Source organism: Pteropus medius, unplaced genomic scaffold, assembly GCF_902729225.1.
Source record: "Pteropus medius unplaced genomic scaffold, Ma_sr-lr_union100, whole genome shotgun sequence".
NCBI classification, from domain to species: Eukaryota; Metazoa; Chordata; class Mammalia; order Chiroptera; family Pteropodidae; genus Pteropus; species Pteropus medius.
In genome coordinates this window covers 6,176,625-6,202,435 of record NW_024355990.1, presented here as the reverse complement: position 1 = coordinate 6,202,435, position 25,811 = coordinate 6,176,625, and the positions used below count along the sequence as shown (strand labels likewise).

General features: G+C 60.8%; 1 protein-coding gene across 1 annotated transcript in view; it reads right to left on the bottom strand.

Moving 5' to 3' along the window:
- The window catches only part of SDK2 (sidekick cell adhesion molecule 2), a 243,119-nt gene that overhangs the window by 23,297 nt on the left and 194,011 nt on the right, over positions 1–25,811 (bottom strand). Inside the window, 17 exon segments of the mRNA XM_039859879.1 lie at positions 569–730; positions 3,094–3,231; positions 5,534–5,720; positions 10,330–10,445; positions 10,591–10,692; positions 11,860–11,916; positions 13,460–13,595; positions 14,979–15,049; positions 15,406–15,509; positions 16,354–16,555; positions 17,569–17,763; positions 19,104–19,202; positions 20,528–20,717; positions 21,365–21,480; positions 22,241–22,478; positions 24,818–24,968; positions 25,074–25,183. Coding sequence (XP_039715813.1) covers positions 569–730; positions 3,094–3,231; positions 5,534–5,720; positions 10,330–10,445; positions 10,591–10,692; positions 11,860–11,916; positions 13,460–13,595; positions 14,979–15,049; positions 15,406–15,509; positions 16,354–16,555; positions 17,569–17,763; positions 19,104–19,202; positions 20,528–20,717; positions 21,365–21,480; positions 22,241–22,478; positions 24,818–24,968; positions 25,074–25,183 — 2,374 coding nt within the window.

Below are 25,811 nucleotides of genomic sequence, written 5' to 3'. Positions count from 1 at the left end.
TGGTGCCCAGTGCTCCCCCCTCCCCCGCCCCAGGCCCAGCGCTCCCCTGCCTTGCTCCCTTCTTCCCCCCTCCCCCTAACCTTGGCGGCCTCAGGTGTCTGGGAAGGGTGCAGCCTGGCAGGTGCAGAGCAGTGGTTCTCACAGTGGGTGCCAGAGAGCCACCCTCAGCTCTTATTCACATGCGCTTTCCCAGGGAGGGTGCTCAGAAATTGATTTCCTGGGGCCCAGGAATCTGCACTTATCGCAAGAACCCCAGAGCTAAGTGGCATCTCGAGAAGCATCCGATGGCGCAGGTGACCCTCTTCAGCCCAGCCCCCTTTCCTCACACCTCCACCAACACCACACCCCTCCCCTCCTGCCCCCAGGCCCACCCCATCCTCTCGAGCTCCTGTGTTTCCGCCCACGCCTGCAGCCCCTCAAGCCCACGAGCTCCGCCAGGGGCTACTTCTTGCTCATTCCCGTGTCTCCAGGCTCTAGCTTGGCTCCAGACCCCTTTCCAACTTGGGGTGGGGGCTGAGTGCGGTGCGTGGAGGGTGGCGGCTCTCGTACCCGCCCGAAGCTCCCCTACCTTCGCCGGGGCCCGTGGTGACGTTGGCCTCGATCTCGGGCCCGTAGGTGAAGGTCTTGGCTCTGATGCGGAACCTGTAGGTCATACCCTCGGCCAGGTCCTTCACTTTGAGCCACAGAGGGCTGGTCCCCTTCACGTCCACTGTCACAATCTTACTGACACCTGGGGTGAGGGGGGGAAGCAGAGCATGTGGGGATCGTGGGGCGGGTGAGGGCTTCGGGGTTCAGGGCATCAGGCACGGCCGGGGCTGCCCCCCATCGACATTGAGAGGGGCCTGCATCCTGGCCGCACAGCAGCGTCTCAGACCACAGTCCTGTGGCTGCTTTCAGGGAAAAGGGTTCCACAGCTAAACAAGTTTGAGAAAAGCTACCCACGCTCTGTGTGTCTGCTGAATCACCACAAGGCCCGTTAACACGTGGAGGAAAAGCGACTCGCCATCCTGTTTAACTATTGCACCCCACGCGTTTGCTCCCCCACATCCTCTCCCCACTGAACTCAGATCCCACGATCCTCTCTTAGGAAGTGCTGCTGTAAAGACAGCACAGCCTGGCACTGCAGGGGACACACCTGCAGCCAGCCGAGGACAGCCTCCGCTCTGCCTGGGCGCCCTGCTCCCTCCTGTGCCAGCGAGCGCTGGGAGCTCACAAGGACCTCCCGTCGACTGCCCCCCAAATTGTAGCAACTAGGGGGGAAGCCTGGGATGGTTTTCAGGAGGTGGGAGTTGTGTTCTCTGCTTCACTGTCTGCCAGCCGCCCTGAGGTCCGGGACTGGCTTTCGGCTCCCGTGTCACCTGGGCGTGCCGGTCACCCCTGGGAGACAGCCTTTACAACCTTGGGGCTGGGCCCAGACCCCAGTGCTGGCCCTGGGGACTTTGGCCACGCCCCCTACCTGGCCGCAGTTTGTTCTGCCGAGTGAGGGTCTCGACAGCATCTCAGGCAGGGTGTTAGGACATTAAATAGGACAGCGGAACACCTGCGTGTGGTAGGGGCCCATCTGTTCACTGAGTGAGCGAAGGGCTGAATAACAGAACCGGGGAGCTTCCTGCAGGAATGAAGTCGCTGCGGGTGACGTGGGGATGCGCCCCAGGACCCAGAACAGAGACAGGCTCTGGGTACCCGCGCCTTGACACCTCTGAGCAAACCCCTCGTCTGCCTGGGCCTTGGTCTTCCCTCGAGGAAAGGGAGTCGCTGGATTCTGGGAGGCCCGATGCTGCTGAGCTGAACTCAGGGGGGCTGAGGCAAACACCGGGGGGCAGACACGGTGCTGGTCAGGCTGGGGCGGTCCAGCCGCACGCGGGGCCTGACGGTCCCATTCCCTGGGCCATGGCGGGGCAGCCGGGAATATGTAAGCACGAGGGGTCAGCCCCGTGTCCAGACCCCGCTGGGCGGAGGGACCGAGGGCAGAGGGCTCACACCTGTCAAGGTGAGGGAGCCCCCGGGGCCGGAGCTGGCTGAGCCCTGTGCTGTCCTCTGTGCTCCTCCCCCCTGCTGTCAGGAGTCAGGGATGACAGCACCTTTCCGGGCCCTCCCTGCACCTGACCACACCTCCGGGGGCCGCCCCCCCCCCACAGCGTCCTAGCACACATGCAGGTGGCAGCAGAGAAGACTGAGGGCCATTGTTCCCTTGGCTGACCCAGAACTGCTGGCCACTCTAGTGTTCTCGGGGCTTTAGCCCTTGTTCCGGCCAGGGGAGGGGCGAGCTTGGAGGCGGTCGGGTCACCCCTGGCCACTGGGGCGCCACTGGGTAGGTCAGCCACATCCCAGGGCCTAGCTGGGCTCTGGACCTGGACGCAGGCAAACAAGAGCCCAGTTCTCCTTCCTGCCTAAGAAAACAGCCGTGATTTCTGGGCTCACTCACATCAGCTATGGTGGAGTGGCCCCTTAGGGGAGCCCACGGGTGGGGCAGGATCCCAGCCTGGCCTAGAGGGAGGGGTGGGAAGGAGCTGTGGGGGGCGCTCTCAGGACAGGCAGGGCTCAGGGGCAGAGGGAGTCTACCTGCAGAACAGGGCTCATATCTGAGGCTCACAGAAGGAACGGGGGTGCAATAATCCCCCCAAATTTGTGCATCTTTCTGAGGAGAGGCTCCAAGGCTTTTATCAGAATCCCGAAGGAGTTCCTGACCCCGCAAAAGGCAAAGAAGGCCAAACCTGGAGTAAGGCTGAGACCCTGAATTTGGGGGAGCATGCATAGCCAGACCATCAGGGGCTCCCCATCTTCATGGGCCCGACAGAGCTGTCCACCATGGGACGTTCTCTCTCTCAAAGGTTCCCCTGCTTCTTCCCCGCACCGCCATCAACTGACGGGGAAGAGAACATTTAAAAACCCTCTCCCGGGAGTTAGGGCCGCTGTTCCAGCTTTGCCTCCAACGTGCGTCCCCCTTGAATTCCCACTCCCCTGGTCCGGGCCTCAGTTCCCCGTTTATCCGCCGGGAGGCGCCTGCTGCATGCACTGTGTGGTGGAGAGTCCCCGGCTAGGATGGAGCCAGCGCGAGGCGGGGTTTAGGGAGCTGCGCTGGGGGCCACTCACCGTCCACGGGGGTGCAGGGCTCGTACACCAGCCGGTAGCCCTCCAGGACACCGTTGGGGGACTGCGGGGCCTCCCAGGACACGTTCACCGAGGTCGTGGTCAGCTCGCTGAACTTGACCGAGGTGGGAGCGCTGGGGGCTGCAGGGGGCACACAGAGGGTTTCTGTTTCCTCCTTCCCTGGAGGCTCAGAGCCCTGTTTGGCCCCAAGGAACCAGCAGGGGTGGTGGGGTGAGGGCCGGGGAGGAGCAGGAGAGCAGGGCTGTGTGCAGGCGGGGTCACCAGAGGTCATTGGACCCCCCCCGCCCCCGCCACTGTGCATTTAGCACTAACTTTCCAAGATCAGAGTCCAAGAATTGGAAGAGAAAGAGACTTTCTTTTCCCTAAAGCTGGAGAACTCAAGTTCCTTCTGCTAAGTGGCCTGAGCCCTGGCTAGGTGCCCAGGACATGGCTGTGTCACACTGTAGGGTCTCCGCGGGGCCAGGCTATGTCCTGGCTTTGTGAGGCTTGTCTTCCGCTTCCCTGGTGGAGAAGGCAGAAGGTGTCTGCGTCTCAGAGCATTAGGCGCAGAGAATGTGGTCTTTCTCTCGGCCCCGGGGCCCTAGGGCTTGTTGCCCAGAGACCACGCTGCCAGGAGTAGACAGGGACAAGGACAGTCAAACCCTCTGGAAGAGACACTTTCTTGGCTTAAGAACCCTAGAGCGACCCAAAAACATGGTGTGGGGGGTCCTCTGGGGGAGGACAGAGAGGGCGGCAAGGACGCATCAGCGGGGCAGCATCTCGAGCTGGCTCCCGCGCAATGACCGGGCTATTATTGTCCAGGGCCACCCCCACCGAGCCAGAGCTTAACGCTGACCCTGCTTCTGTCCAGCTCAGGGACAGGCAGCGCCAGCGAGCAGTCTTTGAAGGAGGAAGGCGAGCTCAGGGGGCCCTTCCTGCCTCCCCTTGGCTACGGGGACGTGGGACAGAACACTTTGTTCTACTGCCACAGTGACGGAAGGTTCCGGGCTCCTAGGGGCTCGCTTCCGGCAGATGACACCAACAGAAAGTGGTCAGGACAGGCAGGAAGACAGACCCTTGGGGGCCAGTGGAGGGAAAGGGTTTTTCCTGAGCCAAGGCTCGTCCCTCGAGGGGACAACACTTAGGAACTGACTCCATGGGCCTTGCTCTCTTGAAGAGAAAGGCAATGAACAGAATGGCAACCGGCAGGTTGGAAAAGATGCTTAAGGAAGTCAGCACAGGAGGTTTGTATTCAAATCCACGAGCAGAGAACTCCGTGACAGGCAAAGGACGAGAACCAGTGCAGCGAAGACAGCGCAGGACAGGCTCAGATCTCTGGGCTCGGGCCTCTGCTCCCGCACGGAAAAGCTGGAGGACCCTTGCTCACCGTGAGATGGGGCGATGCCTGCTCTGCCCACCCCCCGTGGTTCCAGAAGGATCGGCTGCCTGAGAAGTAACTTGGGACCCTGCGTGCGGGGCTGGCTCTGCCTGCGCGGGGGGCCGGATTCTCGCCATCACGCTCTCCTCTGTCCTGTCCTGCTCTCCGGCCACCCCACCGGCCTCCACCCGTCTGTTTTGTGTCCGGCGGCCAGAACCATCTTTTAAAAGCATAAACCAAATCCTGCAGCCCAGCTGCTTAAACCCACCTGCGGCTCCCAACATACCTAGAATGAACCCCATCTTCCTTCCGAAGTCCCCAGATCCTCCGCAGCCGGCCTCGCCATCGTGTTCTCGAGAGCCACCTGGCTGTCTCCCTGTCCCCCTAATCCCCTCCAGCCTCCGGGCCTTTGCAGCTGCTGTCCCCTCTGCCCGGAACAGGCTTCCTCCAGAACGTTCCACGGGGACCTCTTCTCCTCACTCATATGTCACCTCCGACGTCAGCCCTTCAGTGAGGCCTCCGCAGGCAAATCTATCCGAAGCCACCCGCCCACCCCTTGCCTCTGTCCTTGGGTCACTGACAGCCACCAGAGGTCAATTTGTCCCTGTGCTGTTTATGATCTGTCTCCCTCCCTGGGGGTGCGGGGGTGGGGACCGCATCCGTCTCCTTTGCTGCTGTGGTCCCAGCATCTAGCTCAGTGTGCACCCATGGAAGATGCTCAGGAGAGGCTTGTGGAAGGAGCAAGGCCAAGGAGCTACGAGGAAGTCCCGTGGGAACAGCAGGGAGCAGAAGCTGGCAGGGTGCGGGTCGGCCATCGGGGGCGGGATGTGTGTGTGGGGGGGTGAGATCTAGGGGCTCTCTCCAAGGCTTCTCCCTTCCGAGCGACACACGTGGGCTGTGCTCTCCCACTCTGCAGGCACCCCGCGGGGGCCTGGGTGCCCAGGCCAGGCACCTCAGCAGGTGCGATAAGGCAGCTGCCTCCGCTCCCCACAAGAGCCAGAGGCCGGTGGTCCCTCCTCCCCTTCCCGGCTGACCACCCTTCCCTGCTTCGGCCGTTCTCCCCACCTGCTTGCTGGGTCTGGCCCCTGGTGGGGGAGCTCGGAGGGCCGTCCCCTGCCGCGTTGAAGGCTGCCACGCTGACCATGTACGTGGTGTAGCCGGTCAAGTTCTTGAGCTTCACGCCGTTCTCGGCCAGGAAAAGCGTCTTCACCCGTTCCGTGAGGTTCCGCCGCTGATCCTCCCAGAAATAAATCTGTGGGCACAGGCGATGTGGCAGTCGGGTACAGACAGCCCCTGCCTGCCCCCGGGTCTCAGAGACACCTTCGTTTGCTCGACCTACACACCCTGAAGGATCACTTTCGGAGTGAGCCACCCAGAAAAGAGAACAGAAGCACCTAAGAGCTGCGTTAGACACCCTTCCAGAACCTTCCTTTCCCAACACTTCAGGCTCCGCTGGACCGTAAACCCCACAAGGGCACAGGCCCGCCATATCCGTTTACCGCAGGGACTGTGGGATTGAGCACGGCACCTGCACATCAGCCCCCAGGAGGCAGGAGCCTGACACAGGGCAGAGTCTGTCCGCCCCGGTGATGGGCTGGCTGTGAGGACCAGCATGTCGCTTCACCTGGGTGCTGGGGAGGCATGCCAGGTGGCCTGCTGCATTGGCGTCTCCAGGTGGACAGGGCCTCCGGTGACCCGCGACAGCCCGGGAAGCCCACAGGCCAGCCTGTGGCTGAACCCCAGAGCACTATGTACTAAGGCTGCCACTCAGCCAGTGACGTCCCTGCGTGGCAGTTTCGTCACCTGTATTGTGACACTAAGGACACCCGCTTCCCAGGACTGAGGTGAGGAGCAAAGGTCAGAAGGAGTAAAGAACTAAGGCTCTGCAGGGCTCCGCGCTGCTTCCCGATTGCTTCGCGCTGGGCGGGATTCACGCCTGCGACAGTGACCGGAGATTCTTGCTAGTTTCCAGAACTCGGACCCCTCCCTGGCAGAAAGCACCCGCGCCACGAGGAGAATTAGAAAGCGTTTGGCGCCACCTTCTGGCAGAGGCGGTTTCTGCACGCCACGGGCTTCTCAGATTTCTCAATTTGTCTGGAGAAAGCTAATACTAGTGAGAAACCCGCTAATAAAAGTGTCCCCATCTGGCATGTGTGAATGGCGGTCAGGACATCATGTTACCATGAAGTCTTTGCTTTTCTGTAACCCCTTGCTCTCCCCCACCCCCTTTTTACAGTGTCTTCTGAGAGGGGTCGATGAGGGAGAGTCGAAGTAGTGCTTGACATACATCATTCATTCACTCCTTCGCCCACTCGTAGTAATGCGGATGTCACAGTGGCCAAAGTCCTTGCTTAATTGGGATACAGGGGGAAGGTCAAGGTCAACGCTGAAACCTGGGTGTTGCCGGCACGTGTGAGTGCACACGAAGAGAATGGACACAGAAAGGGTGATGGAGGGGTTGCTGGGGCCTCGGTGTCGAGGGGTAGAAACAGCAGAGGAGAGCGAGGAACTGCCGGTCGAGGAAGCCGAGGGAGGAAAGCAGAGCCCCACGTCCAAGCTGTTGCTAAGCCAGGCAGGATGAGGCCACCGATAATCACCATGGGAACTGCCGCGGCCTGGACAGGAAGAGCGTCGATGGGGGCAGTGGGACGAGGACCCACTTGGAGCAGGTTCGTGAGAGGCCAGGCGGGGGGTGAGAGGCGGTCACTCTTAGCCCAGGACCCAGCGCTGAGAAACGGCGGCCATCGGACGGGACTTGCACAGGCTCCCTTCACCGCCGGTACCACCGCCACCGGCCCACGCGCTGGGACCGTCCGTCCACCTCCCTCCTGCCACCACGACTGAGCTGCCGGCTCCCTTCTAAGGCCACCCCACATCCGTGCACTGAATCTCAGCCCCTCTCGCCTCCTCTGGGACAGCTTCCTCTTTTCCCCGAACCATCAAAGTCTTCCTCTTCCCAGGATCACTCCCATCAGCTCAGACACGAGTTGTTATTTCTTCTGTCTTAAAACCGTCTCCATTGACTATCTTTTTCTAGTTTCTACCTCGTTTTGTACTTCCCTCTAAAGCAAAACCCCTCAGAAAGGATGTCGGTACTCGCTGCTTCCCCTCATTTTCCCTCGAACCCTCTCCAAGCAGGCATCCCTTGTCAGAATCACCTGTGAACCAGACCTGGTTAATGCAGTAACCCAGAACTCAGCAAACTTTCTGTAAAGGACCAGGTAGGTAATAAATATTTTAGGCCTTTTAGGCCACACACGTCTGTCGCAACTATTCAACTCTGCCCTGGTAACAAAAGTGGCCAAGGGTGATTAGTAAACAAATGAGTGGGGCTGTGTTCCAATAAAACTTTATTTACAAAAACAAGCGGAGGGCCAGATTGGACCCACGGCCTGGAGTCTGACAAGCCCTGAAGAATCACTTCCTAGATTTCACCTCGCTTGAGCTCTCAGGAGTGGCTGGCACCTCTGCTTCCTCCCCGCTTTGGGAAGCACGTTCTTTATGTGGGTTCTGAGACATCGCTCACTTTTCTTTTTTTGTTCCCAAGGCTCAGTTTTCAGACATACTGTGTTCTTTCTCTATGTATGTTTAATCTCCAGAATGTCAGTGCCACTTACATGTTGAGGACTCCACAGTTCTCATTTGCAGCTTAGACCACCCCCAGCCCCGCTCCTGAACTCCAGACACCCATTCGTGTGTCCCTTTGGACATCCGACAGACGCCTGGAACGGACGCTGGCTCTCCCCCTCAAGCCTCGTCTTCCCACTGTCTTTCGTCTCTTCCCGCTCTGAAAGCCCCATCCTCCAATTACTCAAAAATCCTTGTCGCTTCTCCTCCCACACACCACATTCGGTCCATCAGCAAAGTCTCCCAGCTCTGCCCTCCTGGTGGACGCGGACAACAAATGCTTCTCACCACACTGTCGCCTGCTCTAAGCCGCCACTGTGTTCACCGGCTCATTCCGTCACCTCCTCAGGGACTTCCGCTTTCCCCATTTCAGACGACTCTCTGCAAAGCAGCCAGACTCAAGCCACCTATGTCCCTCCTGCGCCCCAAACCCTCCAGGGCTGTCATCTGATTCAGAGTGAAGGCTCAAGGCAATGCAGCCCCGGTCACTGGTCGGACCCACCTCCGGTCATGCTGCCACCGTTGCTCCAGGACTTTGTGGGTCTTTGCACACGCGAAGCGCCCATGACCCCAGGCCCCTGGCTTTTCTGTCCCCTCTCTGGGATGCTCTCCCCCGAGATCCACGTGATGCACGCCCGGTTCTTCTTGTTTTTGCTCAAGTGTCGGCTGCTCATTAAGCCCTTTCCTAACGATCCTATTTAAACTTTCAAACCTCCCCCTGGATCTCTCTCTGCCTCCTGAACCGGCTTCATTTGCCACCATCTGGAGCTGCCGTTTGTTTTGAACGTCGCTCGTCTCCTTCCCCTACAATTTATGTTCATCTTTTCTCTCTGCTTCATTCCCAGCACCGAGAACACTGCTGGGCACAAAATAACCGCTCAATAAACACGCGTCATTGAAAGACGGTAGCTGCACAGACGCGCCCGCCCGTGCACGCGCCCCAGCTCAGCCTGAGCCGACGCAGCTCATCTCAGCTGTGCTCGCTGATCCGTGGACCCTAACGCACCGTTTACAGCAACCGACGTGCGTGTTACTCCGCATCTGGGAGGTGGCAGTCCCATTGCCCCAGGGGACGCCCGCGGCTGCGGGGTCCCCCAGAGCTCGCAGACATCTGCGGAGGGAGATACGGAGTCTGCGCACGCACACGCTTCCCGCGTCTGCACAGTGGCTGGGGGCGTCGGCGCCCCGACTGCCTGCTGGCTGCCACGCCGCCGGCGCCTTCTCCTGCCCCTGAGGCATGTGCTCGGGCCACCGCAGTTAGTCTTCCCAGCTGGCGCTGCTGGGTGAGGACTCCGCGGCGCCATCCATCTCCTTCACCCCCAGATGGAAAGAGACGCCTCTTCCAACGAGGTGGGGTGGGGGCCACTAGCGCTCACCCGCCGAGCGACCCGGGCCAGCCTCCTACCTCCACCGAGACCGGGCTCTGCCTGCGCTGCGAAGCCTGAGCCAGGTGGCCATAAAGCCCCTTGCGAGTCTTACTCTACCCGCCACTGCTCTGGGCCCCTCTCTGGAATGGCAGAAACGATGGTGGCGCTGGGCACGGGTCCAGGAGGCAGGCCCCAAACGTGGTCAAGGGTTGTGAGTCCCAGACTCCAGCCGAGGAGACACGGTGTTACTATCACGTGTCTTTGACCAGCCCCTCTGGTGGCTGTGTGCTCAGCACTCCCTCCGCACCCCTCGTGGGGTGACAGCCTGCGGTCTGACCCTCTGTCACCTGCTATTTTTGTGACCTTGCCGGGCCACCTAACTGTCTTCCAGGCCTTTATACAACGGACACAAACATTTATAATCTACCAGCACAAACATTTATAATCTACCAGCTTTATCGGGCTTTCGAGAGGGTTAAGGCATCTAAAGGGCTTCGTAACTGTTAGGGACAGACCGACTCCTGTCGTAACACGTGGCATCACCCCAAAGTCAGAAATAATTTTCAAATAGAGATTTCCAAGTCTTAACGGTCCTTTGCTAACTGGACATCCAGTTAGCACCAATATCGTGATTAGGGGTGGCCACATCGCCACTTGGCGGGGGCCGATGCTGGCATCGGGGGCTGGTGGGCTGGGGTGCGGGCCGTGCTGCCAGGAAGCGAAACGAGCCACGCGTGGCCTGAGTTTCTTGTGTCCGAGCTCAGCCTGCCCTCAGACATGGCAGAGAGGGAGAGTTTCGCTCCAGCCCCTCGATATTGCTGTGGTCTGTGTGCAAATAGCCAAGGGTCGGCCCCGTGGCCCCCGTACCTTGTAACCCTGGATGTCTCCATTCTGGCTTTCCAGCGGGGGGGGCTCCCAAGTCACGTCCAGCTGTGTGGCCGTGGCGCCGTGGACAGCCACGTTGCGGGGTGCTGCCGTGGGCACTGGAGGGCGTGAGGGGTGGTGAGGGGTGCGGTGCCAGCGGACTCCGGGGAGGAGCGGGAGGTGGGCTGGGGGGAGCTGAGGCGCTGGGATCCCGTATCCCCTCGGGCTGGGCTCGTGGGGGTGGGAAGGGCAGGTCGCGCTCACCTGCCTCCCCGACAAAGACCTCGTGTGGGGGGCTCAGGGGCCCCTCGCCCACCGCGTTGTACACACTCATCCGGATCTCGTACCTCCGGTGCTTGTTCAGGTCTGCGGGTGACAGTGGGGGAGGAGACAGACAACCGATCACTGCGCCTGCAGGGGACGGAGCCGGCGTGGAGGATGGAAGCTGAGATGATGCGCCCCTGTGATTCTAGTCCCCATGCCAAGGTTCCGGAAAGAACAGGGAAGACGAGGGGCAGCCAGGGGCTCCACCTTGTCCCCTGGGCATCGGGACACAGATGACACGGGTTCACTTCCTGGCCAAGGGTGACCACGCTGCACACTTTAGGGACTGAAAGGGGCATTATCAATATTTATGCTGGGCACACTGGGTCACAGGTCACTCCTTCCCCACATGGCAGCTGCCTAAAAGTTTCTAGCTCCTTACACAGGGGGTTCAGCCCTAACGGACTGGGCTTATTGGGTGTGAATTCTGGGCTCAGAAACCCTGCCTCTGTGCTGAGTTTGGGGCACTTGAGCGAAGGTGCCTGGACAGGAACTGGGAGATGGGAGCAGGTGTAGGAAATGGGCTGGGACAGGCTGGGTGGGGACTGGACTCTGTCTCTGCTGGGACAGGCTGAAAGCTCCCCCCTGTCTGCACTCCCCTCCCTGGTGGACGTTCTGCCTTTCACCTGCAGTGGCACTGGGGACTCGGCCTGACTGACTGGGCCGTGCAGCCCATGCAGGCCACTGGCTGAGGAAGGACGGAGAGGGACAGCTTAGGGACAGTTTAGAACCACCGCTGGGGCTTTAGAAACAGAGCTAGGGCCGGGGCCAGGCACCGAGCAGGAATATTTCCTAGTCCTTGAAGGGAAGATGGGGGTTCTGCTCCCTCCAGGGATGGGCCTGGGCCTGGGAGACAGCGGTGCCAAGGGCCTTTGACGGGCTGAGATGGGCGGCAGTGATGTGGACGCCTGCCCATCAGCCAGCCAGACCAACGGCTCCGCCACGGACCCCTTGCCACTGTCCCCCAGACCCAAAGCACAAGACCAAAGCTGGTTCCCTTTCCATTCCGTACCCCACAGACGGTGGCCTGGAGGACAGCAACCTAGGTGACCCCCTCACATTTTTGTGTGTTTTGGGAAAGTCACATGTGCTAAGGGAGAAGGTCCCATTCTTCAAGAAGACTGAGGTGGGTGCACAGGTGTCCTCAGAGGCCTCACTCCCCGTCCCTGTGGAGGGCGTGGCCAGACGGAGCCACCGGGCGAGACTTACTGTCCAGCTCGTACTGCGTGAGGCCGGGCCGACTCAGGTTCCGCAGGGAGAACAAGGCTACCGGGTGGGGGCGGGGGCACCCGAGGGAGACAGCAGACAGAGGAGTTAGTACACACACCTCCCCCCCCCGCCCACGAAGACCCCGATGCGGGCGGGCAGGAAGGAGGGCGCCCGGCAAGGCACGGACAGACGGAGGGGGCATCCAGGTTCCCGACTCTGGGTCGAGGACCAGGGCGAGGATTGGGAGGAGGAAGCATCTCCTAGGACAGTGCTGTCCCCGCTCCAGTGTGTGCCAGTCTGAGGTCACGGGGTACCGTGAGCCCCGTGGAGCCCAGCACCCCTGGGGACAACTCTGGGGGACCCTCCAGTCCCAACTCCCTTGCCTCAAGCGAAGCTCCCGCAGAAGCACTGTGAACTGGTGGCGTATGCATTTCCTGCCATGAACCAGAAACTGTTTTACTACCAGGAAATACGGCTGTGTCATCCACAGGCAGTGTGATCGCAACCACAGGCCCGTGCCCGCCAAATAAATAAATACAACGGCGCCAGCCGTTGGGTCCGCTACTTCCGAGTGTTTCTATTAATATTCCTACGTTTTGCTACGCATTCCATCATTTTGTTGTCTGCTAATTCCCGCTAGAAGATAAGGCACAAAAGGTTCAGGGGAATTATGGGAGGAAGAATCTACACGGAAAGGCTCTCAACCAGCCCCCTCCGTCCCACTGATCTGTTTTGGTGAGGGGTTCCACCACCCGCCCGGCGCCCACATCCTCTGGCCTCCTCCCCCTCCTGCCTGTCCCCTCCGCCTCGTCCCCAACAGGAGTCAGTCGTGAAGCCCACAGCACATCCTCTCCCACGATGGCCCTCAGTTCCATCCCAAGTCTGCCACCTTGGCTCCAACCTCATGCTAGCCCCCGAGCGGCCTCCACGCCTCTGGACCCATTCGCCAGCCATTATGCCACCAGCATGCCTCCAAAGCCACCCCCTCACCCAAAAGTACAACAGGTCATTCCCTCGCTCGTGACTCTCCCTGGAATTTCCACCTGCTCTAGAGGCAGGCTGGATTCTGGGGACCCCAGGGCCGAACAGTGATCTCCCCCAGGGATCAGAGGGGGCCAGACTGCTGCCCTTGGGATGTGACCAGGGCTGGCTTTCGGTCCCCCTTCCTGCCTCAGGCCCTCTGTGCATGCCGGGTCCACCCATTCCTTTTGGACCCGGTGACATGGAAGCACCCATCCGTGTCAGCACCATCGCCAACCCCCGAGGAAGCCTCTTCCGACACCGGCTTCAGGCTGTCCTGCAATCTGGCCTCCACTGCGGTCAGCTCACACGCTTGGCCATCTGCCTCAGGGGTGACATCCGAGCGCCTTGCTCCTCCCCCAGCCCGTGAGCCCTGAGGGGACAGGGACCCTGCCTGTCTTGTTCGCTGTGCCTGGGCATGTAGGTGCTCGGTAAATACTTGCTCAGTGCCTGAAGGGGACAGGGGTGAGAGGCACACACGGGGGCAGGGGGGCGGCAGGGTTTCGGGTTAGAGAGCTTCAGGCAGGGAGGCGAGCGTGCCCACCCCACTCTCCCCTGACTCCCGCGGAGTGTCACTCACAGGTCAGCTCTGCCCACTTGGCCCCTGGGTTGTTGATGCCACGGAGCGTGAAACCCCTCAGCCCGTCGTACAGCAGCTCCCGGTACCGGACGCGAAAGCCCAGGAGGATGCCATTGATTCTGTCCTCTGCTGGGGGCTGCGGGGAAGGCAGTGGGGGATGGAGACGGGGACCAGGACCACATCTCCCCTCTGCTTCTCCCTCCCTCCCCACCCCGCCTCCTGTGGCCACCGAGCAGAGACCCAGCCTCAGCCAGGAAAAGGGACCAAAATGACATTGAGCAGTTTTTAATTCACAAAGTGTCCCAACGAGGTTACTGCATCTCTGCATTTAACGGAGCAGGAAAGCGAGGCTCAGAGATGTTAAGGAACTTGCCCAAGGCCACACAGCATCCTTGGGGCCCCAGCCAGACCCTGGCTCTTCTTACAGAGCTGGTCCTTTCCTGGGAACGCCCTGACGTGCTCGCTGGCCCCGTCAGCCTGCCGATCCCTCTGCCCGTGACCTGGCCAGCACGTCCCGGTGAGCCCAGAGTCTCCTCTACCTGCTCTTAGGCTTTCTGCTCCCGTGCATGGCTAAGCTGGAGAAGGTGCATGCGACTTTTTAGGACACCTCTTTTAAAAATCCTGCTTAAACAATTCAGCCTTTTATTTGCTCCTTAATTGCATCCCCGGCTGCTTGCTGGCACCCCGTGGCCCCCTCACCACCGTGGCCCCGATCTGTTCCAGCCTCTCCAGGCCCCCAGGTGAGCTAGGTCATCGTCGTTTGAGGGCTGTCCTCCTCCGTGAGGCCTTGGGCTGGGGGAGGGCTTGGGAGTCCCTCCCTGTTTCCTCTTTGGGGCTTTCCCCTCGGGGGGCTGCAGGTGGGCAAAGGTTGGTGCCTGACCCTCTCTGGTCCTGAGAAGTAGAGACGGGAGTTCCCACTTTGGGGCATCTGTGGTGACCTGTCATGTTCCAAGGCTGGCCTGCAGAGGGCATGGGAGGGTCCCACAGGCACGCACAGGTGGGCTGGTCTCCAAGAGGCGTTCCGGTCCTTCTTAGGCCATGCAGGATGGCAGTGCCCACCGAAGAGCGGGCAGCGGGCGAGGGGTGGAGGAGGGGGCCCTCTGCACCCGGGCGCGGGTCAGTCACGCACGCCTGTGCCTGGTCTTCGCCAGGAATCCGGTCACTGACAGCAGGGCTGGGTTTCCCGGAGCCTCTGGGGCCCTGAGTGCTTTTCTGTGGGAGCATTCCACAGACCTGCCCTGCCGCCTCCCAGCTGTGCGACCTGGGGTCGTTCACATCACCGCCCCGAGTCTGGCCCTCCAGCTGCAGAAAGGGATGGTAGGCGCCGACCTGACCATCGGGGAGTGGAATGGGGGCGTGCACGCACGTGTGCACGTGTGTCTGTTTGTGTGCACGTGCATATCTATGCATGTGTGCAGCATGTTCCAGCCCTGGTGGGGGCTGTTGGTTTTCTGGTCACGGCACAGAGCGTGTCTGAGTCCTCGGGGACCTGGGCCCCACCGGGCCTGCCGGGCCATACCTGCCACCGGATCAGCACGGAGGTGGTGGTGTGGGGGGTCACGGAGACGATGGTGGGCGCTTCGTCTGGGGCTGGGGAGAGAGGCAGACGGGTGAGCTCTGAGGGCTGGGGCGTCGGCCCCCACGGGGCCACAGGGACCAGATTCTTTGGATACTGGACTGTGGCCAGCTCCGGCTTAAGTCACCCCCCACACCCACCAGCTTGGGGGACATCAGAGAAGAAACACACTAGGGTGCCAGTCTGGGTGTGAGTGCCGAGCCCATGGCAAAGGCCCCTGTGACCCAAAGGGGAGCCAAAGTGCCCGGCTGCCCCTCCCATCTTTGGGGGCCCCTCTCATCTTTGGGGACCCTCCCCCAGAAGAAATGGCCCAGTGCTTAGGAAGTGCCCAGTGGGCCAAGAGAAAGACACCCCAGTGGGGGGCACTGACCAGCTTGCAGGGTGGTCAGTGGTTCTGACTCTTCACTGAACTCACTGTCCCCGATGTCATTGGTCGCCTTCACTCGGAACTTGTAGGACGTGAAGGGCTTGAGCCTGTATGGGGAAAGGGGTCAATGAACCGAGGTATCTCCATCACCTCCGCTGGGGGAAGGGGCAGGGGTGCCGATCCATCGCCCCGACGGGAACCTCGAGGCTCAGAAAGATCTGCTCCAGTGGCCACTAGATCACCCCAGCTTGGGGTGTGGCCACACCTTAACTCCATGATAAGCCGTGGGTCCCCAGGAGGAAAGGTCGGCGTATTTCCTACCTCGGAGGGACATGCAGCTAGCTACGAGGGCACCACGGCTAGCTCCCCCTCTCAGCAAAGTCCACTCCAAGAACTGCCGGCCATTTCTTGAATCTAGTACATTTAGGAAGGGTTGATGTTCTCAAGAGTTAACCACAGTTCATCTCTGTGGGCCTCATTTCCTCTTCAGGCGAATGGCTTCCTTTTTGATTTATTGGGGGTGAGGAGGGAAGTCATGCTCAAAACTCCTGGTCACGTCAACTGGAATGTAAAAAATACGACCCACTCCCACTAGGAATTAAATTGAAGCCAGAATTTCGGAGCGAAGCTCCACCGTCCTATTAAAGATGAACGGGAAGATGCCGCCTGCCTGGGAGGAATCGCTGATGAGGGCTGGATGGCGAGGGATTCACTAAGGGGGCTTCTGGGCTCCAGAAACAGATAATTAGAGGCAGCTGCAACAGGGCTCCAGAGAGAGAGGGGCGGGCGGTGGGGACGGAGCTGAGCACGTGTGCAGGGGGCTCCTGGGGGCTGCGGGCTGCAGCGGAGACCTGGGGCGGGCAGGCTCTGGGGGTCCTCGGAGCCCTCCCCAGGGGCCACGCTGGCGCTGTCTGTGTTGGAGGGGCTGGGTGGGGATGCCGGCCGGCTCACCTGTCCACCACGAAGGCGGAGGCATTGTGGCTCACGGAGGCTGAGTGCAGCGTCCACCGGCCGCCGGGCAGCTCGCGGGTCTGGATGGAGTAGTAGCGTACGGGGGACAGCCCGTCGCTCCCCGGCTCCCAGGACAGCAGCACGCTGCGGGCCTTCACGTCCTCCTGCCGCACCACGGGCTTGCTGGGGGGCTGCGGGCGGTCTGGGGGTAGCAGAGAGGGGGGAGGCGGGTGAGCCAGCGGGGCGGAGAGTGCGCTCTGGGCTCAGGCCTGATGCTCCTGCCCACTCCCATTGCCACATACGCAGGGCCCATCTGCCAGCACCCGTGACTCCTGGTCTCGGGCCCGTCCTCAGGATGCTAGAGGCCCAGGTGCCTGGGAACTGATGCCAGAGACACAGTGAGGAGGGACAGACGCCCAGCCCCTCCGCTGCCTGCCACAGTGCCGAGATGGGGCCTACACTGCTCCCCGTTGCGTGGGACTGAGCCCACGTCTGTGGGACGCTGCTTCAGACGCCGCCCTGGCTTGGCTTCCTCTTCACTACCCCATGCCCCACCCCGGGGGTCCCCAGCCTCGGCACTCTGGCCCGTGGGGCGGAGGAGTCTTTGCTGCAGGGGCTGCCCCGTGCCCTGCGAGGTGCGTGGCAGACCCTGGCTTCTATCCACTGGATGCCAGTAGTACCTCTCTCGTAGCAGCGACAACCAAAGTGTCTCACGACATTGCCCAATGTCCCCCGGGGGGCAAAGTAGTCCCCAGTCGAGAAGCACTGCCCTTCCGGTTTTTCCTGGGCACATTGTCTAATAAATCACTTTCACAGGAATCTGGGTCTCGGACCTGCTTCTGGGGAACCCCCAGGTCTCGGACCTGCTTCTGGGGAACCCAGCTCAGGGCAGCAGGACTCCAGGCTGCGGCCCATCCTCCACCCAGCTGGACATGGCCTTGCAAGCTGGTCTCACCACCCTGCCCTTTGGGTAATCGGGAGCTCGGGCACACAAGATCCTTGGAGGGGAACGCCCAGCTCAGCTCCGGAGGTTTCTTAGAGCCCTCGCTGACCTTGACTGTCAGGGATGCGAGCCCACTTTCCACTCCAGACCCAGGCATGGTGGCTCCCAACCCGCTGACCCGAGCCATCTACTAGGAGAGGGTCTGAGCACTGGGCGGGGTGGGGGGCCCCTCGGCTGCCCTTCAGGCCTCCCCGGCCCTAGCGGATGGTCACCTCTCTTCTCGGTGGTCACCACCAAGGCCTCGGCGGCCTCTCCCCAGCCCTTGCGGGTCTGGGCCGTGATGCGGAAGAGGTAGACGGACTCGGGCTTGAGGCCGGTGGCCGTGTACTGGCGGGCGCTGGGCGCGAGCACTTCCACTGTGGCAGTGTTGGCTGTGGTGGCGTTGAGCCGGTGTGTGATCTGGTAAGCTGGGGAAAAGGAAGGAGCCGGGTCACGCCGGGGAGCCGGGCCAGCCGCCCCAGAGCCCCGAGAAAGTCTGCAAGAAAGGCTCAGTCCTTCCTCGGCCAGCACGGCGTCTGCACGGGGAACACCTTGGCTGTGGGCCGTCTGCTGGAAGCCCTCTTGGTCACTCTTGCATCCTCAGGTGCCACTTGGGGAGTGTGACATGGGGTGTGGACAGGCACTCTGTACACAGTGTCTGAGACCCCTTTAACAGCTCCAGGTGAGGGACCCGAGGCTCTGAGAGGCCAGACCCCCTGCTAGGAAGTGTCGGAGCTGGAATTCTGGTCCGGTCTTTCTGAGGCCAAAGCCCTTGCCCTGCCTGTCTGTAGTCTGCCTTTGAGACGCAGTGATCATTGTTCGTGGGGCTGGGCGCTGCAGGATGCTGGGCGCTGCAGGATGCTGGGAGCGAGAGCCTGGGCTGGGCACGGGGAGTCCAACCCACCGCTTTACAGGCGAGGGGGCTCGGGCTGTGCAGGGGACTGACTTGCTCCAGTGCCCACAGCCACTAACTTCAGCCCCGTGAGGCCTCTCCTGTGAGGCTGTATTGATAACGTGCGGCAATGATGCGTCTCGCGTGTGTGTGTGTGCATGTGTGTCGTGCGTGTGGTGTGTGTGTGCATGTAATATGCGTCGCGTGCGTGCATAATGTGTCGCGTCGCGTCGCGTCGCGATGCATGTGTCGCGTCGCGTATGTCATCGCGATGATGTGTGCATGTGTCGTCGCGTATTAATGTCTTGGCAGCGTCGTCGCGTCGCGTCGCGTCGCGATACGTAATGCATAGGTGTGTCGATGTGTGTGCATAATGTCTTGTCGTGTGCATGCATGTGTGCGTGTGTGTGCATGTGTGCATGCGTGTGTGTGCATGTGTGCGTGTGTGGTAGGGGAGGAATCCTGAGTAAGAGACAATGCTTTTCTGCTCTGCTCCTTCCATCCCCAGGGCCTTAGCTCCCATTTCCCAGCTGCGAGCATGGCTTGCTGAGCCAGCCACTGCGCCCTCATCTGGCCACACTTAGGAACAGCGGCCGAACTTTACCAGACGGCCGCTCTGCTGGGGATCTGGAGCAGCCCTTGGGAGCACAAAGCTAAGCAATGGTTCCTAAAGGGAGCTCAGCATTGACCTTGCCCTCCAGCTGGTAATCATATAGACTGAAATGTCTGGAAGAAACTAGACTCGACCACTCTCAAGGAGCTGGGGACACTGCCTGGGCCTAATGTCCCTCCTGCCAACATCGAATTTGCCTCCTCCCCCTCCTCACACCGCCTCCTTCTTCCCGTGGCCGGGCCCAGGAAAGGGTAAAGGCTCACCAAGAATGATGCCATTGGGGGCGGCGGGGGGCTGCCAGATCAGCCGCACCGATGTGGTCCTCACCTCCGGGAACAGGATGCCCACGGGTGGTCCCGGGACTGGAGGGAACAAAGCAGAAGCGGGTGACAGTGCAGATGCTGTTGCCCTGAGCCCAGTCCGGCTCCAGCGGAGTAGTATGGTGGGGGCAGGGAGCACTCGGCTCAGACCGTGGAGCGCTGCTCTGTGCCCGGCACCGTGTCCTGGCACCATGTCCTCACTTGACGATGCTACCGGTGAGGTTTCTACGCTTAGAAGAGGAATGACTTGGCAGGAACTGGAGGGGACAAGGCTCCAGCTTCCTGTAGCTCAGTGTCTGTGTACGTGTGCACACATATGTTCGTGCCCTCAGAACTGGGCCGGGGGCCTCGTCCTGGGTCTGGGCTTCAGAAGGCACCACTCTGAGTCCCTGTGAAGGGGTGAGGTGTGAGGGGGGAAGGGCACGTGCCCACCCTGAGCCCACACTCCTCTACTTTCTCGGGCTCCCTCTGGCGTCCCGAATTCTGGAATTCCCTGCCCAGACAGCCCCACGCATGCGTCTAGGGTCTGCATGGGCCTGCCTCCCAGGGCCACAGCCCCGGACCGAGGGATGGCCAAGGAGTCGCTGTTCGGGGCACGTGGATGGAGCCGGAATGACACGGGCTGGAGGAAAGGACAGGAGGAGAACAGGGTGGAGGGCGGAGCGGGGTACGCAGGGGCTGGGGTGCGTGCAACTCTTTCTGTGCTGCCCCATTACCACACAGAATGCCAAGAAGTCTCAGGTTTCTAAACTTGAACTTGGCTTTCCAGGTCACATGAGGATACATTTGTCAAAGCAGAAGAACAGAATCTATTTAATTTAACAGCTCATTAGCTTGATTTATAACTTTAGAATATATAGACACATGGTATTTGGGCTTCTTTTTGCATTCTTGTCTGGACCCCTCAAATGTCTGTGGGGGACAGTCTGTGAGTATGTGTGGGGAGCAGGGAGGAGGACAGGGGACCTGTCAGTCAGCCTGCTGCAGGGACGAATGCAAACAGGATCAGGAGGCTCATGCCCAGGAAAAGTCAAGCCTTTTCCTTACACAGACCTTGACTCATAGTGAACCTGCTGCAGGTGAGCAGGAAATCGACACAGGCACAAAGTCCCTATTCTGGACCTTTGTCTCAGAGAGAGAGCAAGAATCAGATGTTGAACGTCCCTTTGTTGTCATCTCTTTCTTGGGGGCACACAGTCCCTCATCGTCACCCCCTTGCCGGGGGTAGGTGGGCCTCGTGATTGGCTGCCTATAGGAGACGCCTCAGGCCACAGTTCTCTTTGGGCAGAGCGTGACCCCAGAGGGGCAGGAGGCAGGCGGCTCCCCGTCTCCCCATCTCCCCCAGGCCCACGGGGGTTCGAACTCACCGTCGTCCAGAGTCCGCTCCAGGACGGGCGGGTGGCTGGGGCTGCCGTCGCCGACGCGTGTGAAGGCCAGCACCTGCACCTCGTAGAGCACGTACTTGCCCAAGCCCGTGAGCTGGGCGCTGCGTGACGAGTTCCCCTCCACCAGCCAGACCCGGGGCTGGGCGTCCGAGTCCTTCTCCTTGTACATCACCTGCCAGAGCCCAGCGCAGGTGAGGGCCGAGGCCCGGGTCTGCCTTGCCAGCCCTTCTCCTAAGTCTCCTCCCAGGGAGCCAGGGGGCCAGGATGGGCCAGGCGGATTTGGGCTCCTTGGAGTGGCTTGGTCCCAAGGAGGCACGGGAACAGATAAGCTAGTGTTCCCGGAAGGCGAGGCACACAAAGACACACTCAGCCCTGGAGATAAAAGTTCCCTAGAGAGCATTCCCTAGAGAGGCCCAGACAGGAGGCGTGGCTTGCTCAAGGTCACACAGCCAGTAGTGGCAGAGCGGGGACCTCACTCCCATCTCCCCCAGGCCAGGGCTGCCCTATGTGGCTAGGCTCGGCTTTGGGGAGGAATTCTAGAAGATACCGGAAACCAAAGTTGGGCCTGTCAAGTTGAGAGTGAGGCTTGGGGCACCTGCGTAGCCTCCTGGGGGACACGGAGCAGCCCCGTGGACGCTGGGCCCTCACTGGAAGCCTCCCTGCCCCTAAGCGAGGACGCCCTGGTTGCTGTGGTGACCGGAGGTGAAGCCAGACAGATTCCCTGTGTTTGCTTGAGAAGGCAGAGGCCTGGGCCCAGGGGCCACGAGGACGGGGCACCTTGGGCGGGGAAGCAGGCGCGGGGCCTGCGACCCGGCTCACCTTGTAGCCCAGCACCAGCCCGTTGCGGTCGGCCTCGGGGACGGCATTCCAGCGCACCAGCATGCTGCTGGAGGTGGTGGCCAGCGCAGACACGTTGGTGGGGCCAGAGGACGGGACTGCAGGAGAAAGGAAGTGGAGAGAAGGAGCTCAGGACCCAAGGGGGACCCTACGGGGGACGGGAGTGGAGCGGGACCCGGGGAGGGAAGCAGGACACAGACAGTCCCCGAGCAGAGAATCTCCCGGCCACCATTCCTTGTGGCCCTGGTTGATCACGGATGCTGCTTCTTTTCCAATGCGCCCCCTCCTCATCCTCTGCTCAGGCTAACGTTAGGATGAGCCCACACGTCCTGCCCGCGCAGCAGTCAGGGGTGGGGCACGGGTCATGGCAGGGAAGGACCTGCCATTTAAAAGGCACCAGGAAAAAGCCAGAGTGGCAAAACGCATGTGGACAGGTGCGGGTTGTTTGTAGGGCAGGGTCTCGCATTCTGTGGGTGACCCCTTGCAGGCCCCTGTGAGCTGCTGGTTGCGTTTCTGGAATATTCTGAGAGCAAGCCCAACCCCCACACCTAAGGCTCTTCTAGGCCCCACCGGTGTCAGGGTTAAAGCTGAGGGCTCGGGGGCGGAGATGGCGGGAATGCTGGGCAGTGGGAATGCTGGTGAGTAGGGTTAGGAGCTGGGAGACAGGGGGACAGGCCAGGGCGCTCTGCGGGGCACAGACAGGACACCGAGTCCAGGCCGTGCTGAATGACAGCTCCAGCTTTTGTGCCCCTGGACAGCCCTGAGGGCAGAGAGACAGAGGGGCGGGGGCGTCCCAGCCACAGGTAGCACATGCAGGTGGGGGGGAGTCACCGGGCGGCTGGCTCCAGCGAGCAGTACCTGACTCCCGCGTCCGGCCCACCACCATCTGGCTCCAGGGCCCGCTCCCGATGGCGTTGAAGGCCTGGACCTGGACGCGGTACTCCGTCCACTCCTCCAGGTCCTCGATGGTGTGCTCCCGCTCCAGCCGGTCCCGGACCACATGGCTCAGCGTCTTGCTGCGGCCGTCCGCCCTGCTGTACTTAATCTTGTAGCCCACCGACTCGGGGTTCCCGTTGTATTCCATCTCCGGGAGAGGCTGCAGGAGGGCGGGGTGGGCAGAACGGCCGCGAGGCCAGAACCACATGGCTCGGGCCTCCTCTTCCAGGGAGCCTGCAGGATTACCCAGCCCACCCTCCAACCCAGCGCTCTAACTCGGGTGTGGCTTAGATTGTGAACGTTTCCCACTGGCCTGTCTCCCTGTCTCTCCACGCCCGGCTCCGAGGAGAGGCGGCATCCATTCTTTATTGTGCACGTGACACACTTACTGCTCTGCCAAGGGACTGGACCCAGGGCGGTGACACATAAAGGCTGTCTCTGCAGCACACTGACGGGCACGGCACCTGTGGCCCGGGCTGTCTCTACCACTTAACTCTGTCACCCCGGCTGCCAACATGTATTTACTTAATTGTCTGCAACGCGCCCGGCCTCAGCTCCTGCCTGCCTTGGAGAAGCCGGCACGGGGGACGCCATCTAGCGCATGGACGGGGCACTGGTCACTGTCGGGAAGTCCGTCCGTCCAGCCGACCTGCTGCATTCTCCCCGGCTGCATTTTCAGCCTCCTCCAACAGTCTCAGTGGAGAGGAAAGACTCACTCCCTTCCTGCGCCTTAGGACTAGGCTGCTGGGGCTGTGCTCTCCGGCTCAAGGTCGTTTGGATAAACTTGGGCAATGTTAATGAGCTGGGGAGGTGTATGCGCGTTGGGGGGAGCCTGTGATCTAAAGCAGCTGTGAGCTGAGGGCCCGGTTCTCCTTGCACGATAGCAGAGCTGGAGCTGGGGAGCCCTCAGCCCTCATTCTGCTTCCCCGCGGGCTCCCCACAATCTAACCCATTTCCTCTCATTCCTCAGCCTCTTCACCTCACTCCACACATCCTCCGCCCGCCATCCCGCTCCTACAGACACTTAGCAAGGTGGACCAGAGACCATTACACAGCGACTGATGGGCCTCGAGTGCACCTTCCCTTACCTGCCAAGGGAAGGTGACGGGCCGGGGACCGCTAAGCGGGACTGGAGGAGCCCAGGGCCCTGCACCGTGCAGGGAGCGCCTTCCTGCTCCCCTCCAGCCCCACACCCCAGTGTCAGTCTTTAGCTTTTTAGTGTTTGGGAACTTTAAAGTGAGATGCAGGAGGTTAGCAGGCAGAGGGGCAGAGCCTGGGAGGGAAGGGGCAGAAAGGCCAGCCGCAACCAAAGGCTGTGAGAGCCGGAGTCTGCCTGGTGCCACCGTCCCAGGGAGGGGGTCACAATGAACAATTAACGTTTGTCCGGGACTGACGGTGCCACTATCCTCGCAGTCTGTGGCTTTCCGTAAGCCCCGCCCAACTAGTGAGAGGTCCCACGTGGAAACGAGAAAGAGCTGTGTCTCCTGTCGGGCCTGGGGACACAGCCTGTCCCCAAAGCTGGCGTTCCCGGTTCTCCAAGGGGCCAGGCCACACAGGGTGTCACTCCCACATTTATTTGCCTAAGGGTCCCCATCTGCTCTGAGCATCTCTTGGACTGCTGCTTCGTGGGAGCCATGCCAGGAAATGCTGTCCCAGGGGAAACGTGGCCCTTCTCGCTCCCCAGACGATGGGACGGCAGTGGGCCCGGTGGTCAGGGCTGTGAACTGTGGGGGCCAGACTCCCCGGCTGGGCATCCGAGCTTGGTATACTAGGGGGTGTGGGCGGGTGTGTGTAAGAACACTGAGGCCAGTTGCTCCCCACCCCCCGGCCCCAGTTTCCTCATCTGTAAGGAGGGGACAGGATCATCCGCTGCCACAGGCTTGTGGAGAGGGTTCGAGGTCTGACTTTGAATAAAGCACCCAGAGCAGCAGCTGGTAGAGAGGACGCCCTCAGCATGTTAGTGTTATTTCTGCATGCCTGGTCTCCTGGAGTCGAGGGTCGAGGGTCGTCTGAGAGCCTAGCAGCCCCTCCCTCAGCTCCTGTCAACCTCAGAAGCAACTCCTCACTCTCCTACTCAGTGTGGTAGAACAACTTACATCTGAATCGCGGGCCCACCCCCGGAGCTGCGTGGCTGAGGGTGACTTCCTAACCTCTCTGAGACTTTGTTTTTTTTTTTTAGCTATAAAGTGAGATAATAACGTGTCCTTTGTGGGATTACTGGGAGGATTAAATGGAAGAAAAAAAATGCAAAATGCTTGGCACAGGACAATGCTCAAGAAACAGTGTTTTCTAGCCCCTTCTCTCCACATGGGGCATTTGTTCACTTGGCTAAGGTGGATTATCAGGCACCTTTCCAGGTGCAAGGTTTATGAAGGAGAGGAGGGAGCCCTAGGAATTCCGGTGCACGTCCCTCTGATGGGGCCCGTGGGGGCGACGACACCTTTGCAGGTGAGGGGACCCAGGAGACGTCCCTCCCCCACTGCCTTCTTGGGGCCTTACCATCCAGCGGAGCCACAGGCTGGTCTCACTGGCCGTGCGCAGGGTCACATTGGCCGGGGCCATGTCAGGGGGCGCCTGGAGGGTCTGGATCTTTCTAGAAGGCTGGCTGGCTGGACTGGTGCCCACAATGTTCACCTGACGCATGCGGAAGCTGGTGGGGGGAGGGGTACGCAGGGTGGTGAGGGCACGGCCCCAGGGCTGAAGTCTCCCTGCCCCCGGCCCCCGTAGGCAGCCCCTCTCCCTCCTGCTCCGTTACCTGTAGTAGGTGAAGGGGTTGAGGTCAGGCACCTCCATGGAGCGCGCATCTGGCTCATTGGCGAGCTGGTGAATCAGCAGCCACTCCTCACCCTCCCCGACCACGCCCACCTGGAGAAAGGAGCCATGCTTAGACCTGTTCCACCTGCAGCCTGAAACGGGGGGCTCTGAGCCCCAGCTTCTAAGAGCTAGAAGCCCTGCCCAGGGAAGGCCTTGATTCAGACCTCGGGACTCACCCAGCAGGCACCAGATGGGGCCACCACCTTTCCAGGCCCTTAAACATGACGGCATGTGTGACCCTGAGCCCGCCTGCCTTGGAATCTGTGTTCTAAACCTACTCCTGTGCCCCATCCCAGACCTAGTGGATAAGCTGGGGCTGGCGCCCAGGAATCTGTCTGTTTAACGGGCACCCCAGCTCATTCTCCTGCACACCCTACTATGCTTCTAGAATTTACCCCAGCTAAATCAGAGTCATAAATTGTGGGGGCCGGACCAGGCACTGGAACTTCTGAAGGCTCCTCTGGTGCAGCCAAGACTGGGTTTAAAGGGTTGTAGGCCTACCGAGAAATCACCCAATGACGAGAGCTGGCGAGGATGTGGAGACAAGGGAGCCCTCGTGCCCTGTTGGTGGGATTATACATTGGAGCAGCCACTATGGAAAACGGTAGGGAGTTTCCTCAAAAAGTTAAAACTAGAGCCACCACACGACCCAGCAATTCCACTTCTGGGTATTTATCGG